This window comes from Anopheles darlingi, chromosome 2 (genome assembly GCF_943734745.1).
Source record: "Anopheles darlingi chromosome 2, idAnoDarlMG_H_01, whole genome shotgun sequence".
NCBI classification, from domain to species: domain Eukaryota; kingdom Metazoa; phylum Arthropoda; class Insecta; order Diptera; family Culicidae; genus Anopheles; species Anopheles darlingi.
Genome location: NC_064874.1, coordinates 4,890,785 through 4,900,000, shown reverse-complemented (window position 1 = coordinate 4,900,000; position 9,216 = coordinate 4,890,785). Strand labels below are relative to the sequence as shown.

General features: G+C 48.1%; 2 protein-coding genes across 4 annotated transcripts in view; both read right to left on the bottom strand.

The window, feature by feature from the left end:
• Window positions 1-224, bottom strand: part of LOC125952124 (putative U5 small nuclear ribonucleoprotein 200 kDa helicase) — a 7,754-nt gene extending 7,530 nt beyond the window's left edge. Inside the window, exon 1 of the mRNA XM_049681408.1 lies at window positions 53-224. Coding sequence (XP_049537365.1) covers window positions 53-97 — 45 coding nt within the window. The 5' untranslated portion in view covers window positions 98-224. The remainder of the gene's footprint in view (window positions 1-52) is intronic.
• Window positions 225-490: 266 nt separating this feature from the next.
• Window positions 491-7,533, bottom strand: LOC125952129 (zinc finger matrin-type protein CG9776-like). 3 transcript variants are annotated; one of them, XM_049681418.1, is made up of 8 exons: window positions 7,454-7,533; window positions 7,122-7,270; window positions 6,503-7,051; window positions 6,233-6,423; window positions 4,538-4,848; window positions 4,081-4,462; window positions 3,330-4,008; window positions 491-3,252 (listed from the first exon to the last, which is right to left on the bottom strand). In XM_049681418.1, exons 2-8 carry the CDS (start codon window positions 7,165-7,167, stop codon window positions 707-709), a joined length of 4,704 nt encoding a protein of 1,567 aa, XP_049537375.1. In that variant the 5' UTR covers window positions 7,168-7,270; window positions 7,454-7,533; the 3' UTR covers window positions 491-706. The 3 variants fall into 3 exon arrangements, with proteins under 3 accessions (XP_049537375.1, XP_049537374.1, XP_049537376.1); XM_049681417.1 differs by having other exon boundaries at window positions 7,122-7,519; XM_049681419.1 differs by lacking the exons at window positions 6,233-6,423; window positions 6,503-7,051; window positions 7,122-7,270; window positions 7,454-7,533 and adding an exon at window positions 4,994-5,936.
• Window positions 7,534-9,216: the final 1,683 nt, after the last annotated feature.

Genomic DNA, 9,216 nt, shown 5'->3' with positions numbered 1-9,216 from the left:
TTTTAGCTTCTCGCGCGGTGCTGAAAACTCCGGGCATCATTTCACAACTTACCGCCTTGTACTCGTACTGCAGCTGTCTCGCTGCTGCGTCCGCCATGGTAACTTATTACTTCTTTAAATACTTCCTGGCGTCGGTGGTTGTTCTGTGCGAAATCGTAAGCAAGATATTCAATTCACCGAGCCGAGATTTTATTTTGCGGCTAAATTTTCACGACGCCGCCTTTGCTTTTTTATTATGCGGTGGTGACAGCTCATGCGCTCAAAGTGAGCAAACGAGTAGCTCGGTCGCTGTCAAGGTTGTTAGACTTTTTGAAATAGAAGCACCTTGGTTTTTTGCTGTGCCGTGCCGTTGGAAATCGCGGGAAAATACGACACGGAAATAGAAATTTAAGTATTTAAATCGCAACTATTTGCGCGCTTTGTTATACTTACGTTTCTTTTTTTTTTTTGTAAAATAGCAACCCTTTACTTGCTTACTATCTAATACTTTCTTTGGTTACCGATTAAAAAAGCGCCACAACATTTGCCGCAAGAGGTTTATTTTCATCTGGCGTTTTATACACCTAATATGCGCTTAACCGGAAATCAGATTCCTGTCACCTGTATGCATTCCCGATTCCAAATCGCCGTACTTCGTGTAGTGTAATGATAAAACATAAATCGTAACTATTTGCCAACCATTTGACCATGCCACGTGTTTTGATCTTTAGGAATCATTCGAATTCTCGTCCATTAGGTCATTTCCAATGCTATACTGGACCATTGTGTCGGCCACCATGTCGTCCAGCAGAGACTGCGTCGTGGGTTCAACGGACGGCGATTCATCGAACATTTCTTTGGAAGAAGCATCGTCCGGATCGGAACCGACTGCGGGGTCATAGCGTTCATCGTTTTCCTGCTCCGAAGTAACCGCATACTCGTAGCCCTCTTGTGTATCCTGCTCCGATGATTCGGCCGTGTCCTCACCTCGTTGACTGTACTGCTCCTCAGATGCGTCCTCATATTCTTGCTCTTCCCTCGGAGCTGAGGTAGCGGTATTCTCATCCTGTGGCATATCTAGCCATGAGTGATTGGTTCCCTCATTGTCGTCGGCACTGGCCCGCTGAGGTACATCAACCATGTTTGACTTGTCGTCTGTATCCTCGTCGGTGGTGTCGGAGTGCTGCGTCTCTTCTTGATCAGCTTCTTCGGTTGACTCTTCGTTCTGGTCTGCCTTTTCGTTGCTTTCACTGTCTGCTTCAATGGCTTCACTCGACTGCACTTCGTAACCACTGACCGCCGTATCTTCAGTAGCGTATACGTCTCCATCAGTAGCAACCGCATCATCCGCTGTACCAGCGTCATCGTCAACAACATCAGCAGCCCCAGTATCCTCAGAAATATTTTCCGCCAGTGCAGTAGTAATAGCTGCCTCGTTGCTAAGCAGCAATTGATCCGCGTCTTCTCCCATAACGGTCGTTTGTTGAGCAGCCATCATTTCCGTTGTGTAGCCGGCGGTACCGCCAGCCATGGCCATGGCATATGCTGCCGCATTCGGATCCAACTGTCCTGCTGCCAGCATTTGTTGGTGGGCCGCATGCATCATTGCAGCCGTTCCGGTGGCTTGTGCATGAATTGCACTGTACATCATATTATCGAGTGGTTGGTTCTGTGACTCATCTTCTGCGTACTGCATCTCGGTACCCACAACGCCACCCATTCCTAGAATACCGACACCACCGGCAGCCGCGGCAGCTGCAACTGCTGCATGGTAAGCAGCTGGATGTACTCCGTACTCCAGGGCGTACTGCTGGTTGTACATTTCGATGGCCTCGGGTACGATCATGTGCGGTTGATCGTGATCCATCATCATAGTAACACCCATCGATGCAGCGATCGCCGCTTGTTGGTCCATCGGAGAGGGTTCTATTTCTGGTGGTTTAGCGGCAGCTGCTGCTGCGGCGGCGGCTGCTGCAGCCGCTGCAGCTGCCTCCTTGGCAATTACATCCGCTGGTTTCGGTTTTTCTCCTCCATCGTAGATCATGTCCAGTGCGGCCTGTAAATCTTTCGGCAATGGAACCTCTCCTCCCTCCGCAGCAATGTATGCATCCGGATCATTATCGTCTTCTAGGGGGGCAGCAGCTGTCGCCTCTTCAATACCCTCGCCTTCAATTTGTACGTGAGTTTGTTCTCCTAGATTCGGCTCAACCGCCATGTCTATGGTTTCTCCTGTCGCTGTTGGGTCTCCAACCGTCGCCATTTGTAAAGCCGCGTACTGATATGGATCTACTTCCGCCGCCATTTCCATTCCGTACTCCACTTGCTGCTGTGTGGGATCAGATGAGGCATACATGGTAGCATCATTGGAATTGTTGCCACTACCAACAGTCGGCACCAGGTAGGACTGAGCTTGATTAGCAGCTCGTGCAGCTGCGGCAGCAGCAGCGAACTGAGCAACGGCAGGAGTAATCGGCAGAGCCATAACTGGATTCGTTGCTTCCGGTGTGACTACAGCAGCTGCGGCGGCAGCTGCCGCCTCTTCCTTTTTCGCATTCGCGTCCGCTTGCTGTTTTTTAAAAACAGGCATTCGCCCAATGAACGGCAGCTTCTTCGTAGTAGTAGTTCCTTTGTCTGAACCAGTAGCACTACTGCCTTTGCTAGAGGTAGATTTGCTCGACTTATCTTTCCGGTCACTACTTGATCGTCCGCTGCCTTTCTCCGCAGAATGGTTCGATTTAGATTGTTGCTTTTGCGTTTTCTTGTCCGTCTTTCCGGGGCGCGATTCGGGTGGAAAGTTGACCACAGGTTTCTCAATCACACGTCGGCCTGAACGGGAGCGGCTGTGGGATCGCGACCTTGAGCGTGAACGCGAGTATGATCTTCGGCGGAATCGCCTGCTACCACCGTATCCGCCGCTACCGCTGCGACTTCGACGCCCTCTTGATCTGCTTCGACGTCGATCACGACGATCACGGTGATCACGATAGTCGTTGCGACGGCCACGGTCTCGATCACGACGATCCACAGGACTATCGCGACGGTTTCTACGATCCCGACGGTCAGCGCTGCGTCTATCACGGTCTCTATCGCGATCTCGACCACCACGATCGTCATCATGGCCACGCTCACGCTCTCGCTCTACGGATCCCTTGCTATCCTTGCCAGAAACGGAAGGCACAGTTGCAGCTAATGGCGGTGGTGGCTTCTCTGCGATCGTTACAGCTTCTACGGCAATTTTTTTCTCCTGCGCTGGGTGGACGACTGTCCACTTACCTACAAAAGGAAACAAACGCATGATTTATAGAAATCGTTTTCAGAAAGCCATAGTATGGAAGAAAAGTGTTACATACCTAGATTGGTATCCAGATTCTGCAGGGTAGTAGCTTCAGCAGCAACCGATGGTTTGGCAGCAGCGGCAGCTGCAGCAGCTACGGCAACGGCTGCCACCACTTCCCGTGCATTCACATCTTTCTCCTTGAACATGTTACGTACGGCAGCTTGAATCGTGTTGGCCGTTGGATGGAAATTGCTCTCATCCTTCGGGCTAGCTTTACTGTCCTGCTCGGAATCGGAATCGGAATCCGAATCGGTCGAATCTGAGCTACTGGACGAAGAGCTCGACGAGGCAGCCGCCTTTTTACGCTTCTTTGAGCGTTTCTTTTTCTTCTTTTCTCTACGTTCTTCTTTACGGGATTTCTTTTTCTTCGCCTTTTTTGTCGTTATCGATGGCGGTGGTGGCACCGGTGACTCTTCCTTCGTCTCATTAAGCGATCCTTTTCTGCCGTGTCCTTCGTCGAGATCGGTTAAATCGAATGAAACTGGCGGTGGTGGTTCCATCAAGCTATTGTCCATCGCGGCATTGTTTTCAAATGGTTCCTTTAGCTCCTCTGCTGTCGGAGGTGGCGGTGGGGCAGGTATTTCCCCTTCTGTAACGTCTCCGGTACCGGCCGCTGGTGTTGCGCTCTCGTAAGCCTTTTGCCGATCGGACATCCAGTCGATTTCATAATTGGTGTGACCATCGATGTATTTCTAGTAAGAATAATGCATTCGAATTTGATTTCCATTGTGAATGCTAAGGGAAAGCCTTGCACAATCTCTTACCCCGTATGCTTCGGCATGCGTTTGCGATTTCCAGTGCCACGAGGCGCAGTTTAGATCGCCCATCCAAACGTGGCACAGCTTACAGTACCAGGCTGATGCGGGTACAAAGAACTGTAGACCCCGTATAGGTGTACGCTTGGTGGGAGCCTCCGGATTTACCATCGTATCGTCAGTATCCAGCTCATCGCGCCATGGAGTCAGCTCTTTCGTGTTATTGTCGCCTCCAACAACGCGACGATGGTCTGCCGAGTGCAGGTGCATCAAGTAGTCCTTTGCCGTCTTAGGAAACACGTTGCACGGTGCGCACCAGTGCAACTCTGGGTCGTAGTGCACATAGTTGAAGGGTGGTTTCTTCTTTTTCCCTTCGGAATGATCAGGATGGCTGAAAGAGAAGAACCATGGCAGGATCGATCGTCAGCAATAGGAAGCAGAGTGGCAATTGCTCGATTATTCTTACCGTTTGTCGGAATTTCTGCGTTTACCACGTGCCTGCATGCTTTCGAGGACTTCATTTTTTAACCGTTCCGGTGATGGTGATTCCGAATCTCTTCTCTCGCCAGTTTTACGGCGTCCACCATCGCCATCACTGGTTTCGCGATCCTCCGTGGTCGATGCTTGCGGGAGGCTAGGATCGGGAATGGTAGGCAGTGACGGCACAGTCGCCCCCGGCGGTAATGGTGGAGGAGAGGGCGTTTTGTCTTTCGCTATGATTCCATCCAGCATATCAATCACGTTTTCGATCGTACTGATCTTGCTAACAATTTGTGACTGTTATGACGGAGAAGTACATCGTACGGGAAGATGAAGAAACGCGCACACAGAAAGCAAGAAAATAAAAAAAGGAAACAAGTTTCAATCAGTACCCACACTTGACGGACCAGGGTTGGGAGGGTTTCGTAGTTGCGTTTAAAACCTTTCTTCCATCCGATTCCTAACCAAAAGTAGAACACTGTGAGTACGGGATGCGCATCACTATTGAATGCACGCGGATGAACCGGTGGGACTGTTGAACCGCTGCCGGTTAAGGCAGCTTTCAGGTACTCGGGTTATGTAGGACGGACGCTACATAGTTTTGCTGCTCATCGCATCACAGCAGACGGTCAGTCCATCATAGTGGTGGAAAGAAGCGTATTCGATTAGGACGTGACTATCACTATCCGGTGAAATTCTGTATCGCCACAGGCATGGGAGAATCTACAAATCTGGCACAAACTGTTCATTGCCGCTGACTGATTATCGATGAAGGCGATGGGGAGAAAGGTGAAACGGCACTGATGAGCATGAGTTAGGTGAGGTTTCTTTTTTACATTTCGTCAGCGGGTTCACAGGAGCACATGAATGTTTGTTTGGGTGACCAGGACCATCGCAAATCGTTCAGCATCGGTACATCTCCAGACAGCAGGATCAACATCGCTGTAACGGTTTCCACGCGTTACATCGCCAGCTTTGTTCTTAAATACTAGTTTACATGTTCCGTTTTTGGGAAGCAGATGTAATCTGAAGTGTAGTCAAAACGAGAATCTGTTTTATACTCGTCGCTTGTACCGAAGGTAGTAATGATCGAAAAGATACTGTCACGAAACATGATTGTTAGATCTATCTCTTCAAATTACATGCTGCTTTTACAAACATTTTTACAATCATCGTAATGCACATTATCCGGATGCCGATGGGAGTGGAACAACCGCGCACTCCGTACAGGGCCGAACTCGTACAGAAAGTCTTCCGCCTAGGTCGGTAGTTTACAGAGCGACGCATTCGGTGGCCTCATGCGGCTGCCCCTGGCCCAAGTGCGCGAGGGCAAAATTGCAAACACGCCAGTGATGCAATTTGTAATCTCATCTTTCTCTCTTTCTTTTTCTTGTTCATCTATGATCATCAATCAAAGGCTGTGGGAAAAGTGGAGAAATAGAGAAAACTTCTTCTGCTTTTGGATGCCCGTTCCACGAGCATTATCGGAAACGGAAAGTAAAGAGGGTGTTATGGCGCTGGATAGGGGATGGGAAATAAGGCTTTGCATTTGTTTTGGTCCTGCTTTGCATTTTCTGCAATACTACAGTAATACAGCCGGAGTAGCTTAATTCTAGGGCGATCTAGAAATCATGTTCTAGTAGCCGAGTGTAAGAATGTGCCGCAAGGTGCTGACACCTACCTGTAGTTTGTCATTTTCTTTGATGAAATTGTTCGTCGTTGGCGAGGGTGGTTCACGTCCCGAGCTTAGATCGGACCGTTGTTGTTTTAGCGTTTTCAATTCACGCTTGAGTGCCCCTGCGCGCCGCTTGTAGTCGTCACGCTGCTTTTTCAATGCCGCCCGTTGATTCAACAGCTCAAACGTAATTGCAGCTGTACCGATTGTCGCCATGGAGATAGCAATGTTACCAAATTAGTCTCACATGCACTGGAGCGTAATGATTTAGCTTACCTTCGCGTTTGCGCTTCTCCTCCTCCGTCTCCTGTATTACAGGTTGAACCGGAACCTGGCCCCATGCCGATTGGTCGAACTCCGTACCGGTTGCTACCATCATCATTCCCTGCGAGGGATCCATCATCGTGCCGTACGTTCCTGTCGCCTGACCGTAATCGTAGCCGTACCCACCCATCATATTCCCCATGTAGCCGCCGTTGTTATCGTATCCGTAGCAGGACGGATCATACATCTCCATTGGCATTTGCATGTAGCCTCCACTCGCCCCACCGTCACCCATCATTCGCTGCTGGCCCATTCCCATACCGCCACCCATCCCTGGGGACGGCGTACGTCTCCCACGCCGGCCATGGCGTCGCTGCATGCCGCGATCTGGCGATCGGCGTCGCGGTCTAAACGGCAACGGACTGCGAGAGCGCTTCCGGCTCGGGCCGCCGCCGCCGGCATGTCGACGGCGGTAGCTGGGACTGCGGGAAGGACTGCGACGTTTATCAGTGCGGCTCAAGCTGCGACTTCGAGACTTACGCTCACTCTTCTTTTTAGAACCTACATCGAATAGGTAGAAGATAAAATGAGTACGAATCGTGTATTTTGTCACGGTACCGGCAGTACTTACTTTTTTCGGCAGGCGATTTCGATCTACGACTTTTTTCCTCTTCCATGTTTTACCAGCAATTCGGAATGCAGCAGATTCTTCACAAGAACGAGGGGCAGCGATTACCGCCAATTCAGCAAACGAGGCCAGCAGTTGATCACCACCATACGCTAAGATTGATAAGGAAAAGGGTAGGAAAAAGGTAGAATTTCACCAGCACAAGCCCTGGAAAATACCGCCGAGAAAAGGTTGAATCCTTTTTCGTGGTTTCAACCCCGTCGTTTTTGCGGTCCGGTTTTCCACGTTTCTAACACTTTTCCGACTTGCAAAAGACTTGAATTTATTCTTATCACCTTTATCTATATCACGAAATTCACGAAATTTGTTAAAAAATGTTAAACATTTCCCGCAAAACCTCAACCTAACCTCAAAGCCCAAACAACGGTACAGTGCATCACAGGTCATTTTTCGCTTAAGGTTGTATTTTTCTGAAAATGTTCCATTTTTTTGGGCAAAATGCTCATGTTTATCTGTTATCATTATGATTGTTGATCATTTTTATTAGATAAATCACATTTTTATATCGAAATTAACAAAAATTCATAAACCAACCGGATTTAAACACTTTCTTGCAAAAGAAAGGTAAAAAAAATTTAGGGCTTTCGAATTTTTCGAAGAACTGTTTCGAACGTTTGACATTTCTCTTAGTTTAGACGCATCCGAGTTCATTACTTTTGAATTGAATTGAATTCGAAAAACGGTTTTCCGTTAGCATCGCCCTTTTATAATTTTTACTCTTATTATCTTCTTTATTTATCGTCAATTTTCATCCAATTCCACATATAATAGTTGCTGGTACTATAACTTCTTCTTCATCTTGAAGCATTGTTAAGACTTTTCAAGAATGCATGATAAAAGAAGGCATCAAAATACTGACTCATGTGAATCATCGACGAGTAATTGATTTCTATTTTCGATTTTTTACATCGATAATCGAGCGAGCGTTCACATACCTCGGAAATCATCTTACGTAAACAACGCCTTTTATGGTATGCTTCAATCGTTCCCTCGCTCAAGGATTACGGAACACACCCACAATCCTCAGCTGATTGACGCACTGAGAGCACAACGTGTTTGCGTCGGGGAAACTCCCTCCAAACAGTATGTTGACCGCGGTCACCAAAAATAGTGGCGATGATTAAACCCTCGATCGAATATAGTGTTTACAACGCTGGTTGAGCCGGTATGTTTAGAACGCAGCCAAAGGGGGGCTCTGATACAACGCGCCATCCCATCGTCAGCAGTTCATTCATTAAAACACAGTAGCGGTGGTGGTGGTGGCGGCGATGCAGGTGTTTATCGCGCTTTTTGTTTGCTCTATTTTAAAAATACAAAATTCCAGCCCATCGATCAAACGCTGACACACTTTTTTGCTTACAACAAACTGTTCCCATAAGCGAAGTTGTAAGCAATGGGCTACCGAACCAAGATGTTGTTTTGCATTCCATGCATTCCAGCCATTCCGGAACCAAAATGATTCACTGGTCTTAGCCAAGAAGATCCCTTACTTTGCACGTTTTGTTGTAAGAGAAAAAATAAAAATAAGTAAATCATCATCTGGCCCTGATGGAGGCGGTACGCGGTCATTTCCCTCCGTTCTTCGTAAGTAGGCAAAATCAAGGGCATGAAATTAGTTGACACTGTGGCCTCTCGGTATATGATCCGATGTATACCTTCGGTATTGAAAACCACGACTAAGGCCGCCACAGGTCGTAAAGCTGGATTCGTTTTCGTTATGGTCATCTGAAAATTGCATCCTTTTGTCGCCCTCCATTACTCACCCACCACCTGGTCCGATTGTGTGTGTGCCAAGAAAATTATTATTTTTTCCTACCCAAACGTCACAGTACAGGAGGCGGTACTAAAGTTCTCTGTGTGTGTGTGTATCAGTGCAGAGTGCAAGTTTCTGGCAGGTCATTAAAACTATTTCAAGGTTGGTGCATCTGCGCTTGATGGAGGTTTTATGACCTGTTTGTTTGCTCGAAACTATAGCCCGAATGGGCGTAACAAGTCGGCGTAAATAGTAAAAATAGGAGTGATTGATGTGTTACGGAGA

Excerpts from the sequence above, each read along its gene's own strand:
- LOC125952129 (XM_049681418.1), bottom strand. The coding sequence starts at position 7,167 with ATGGAAGAGGAAAAAAGTCGTAGATCGAAATCGCCTGCCGAAAAAA. Across the intron at positions 6,424-6,502 it reads GGAGAAGCGCAAACGCGAAG|CTGCAATTACGTTTGAGCTG; the intron begins GTAAGCTAAATC and ends CAATCGGTACAG. Across the intron at positions 3,253-3,329 it reads GAATCTGGATACCAATCTAG|GTAAGTGGACAGTCGTCCAC; the intron begins GTATGTAACACT and ends TTCCTTTTGTAG.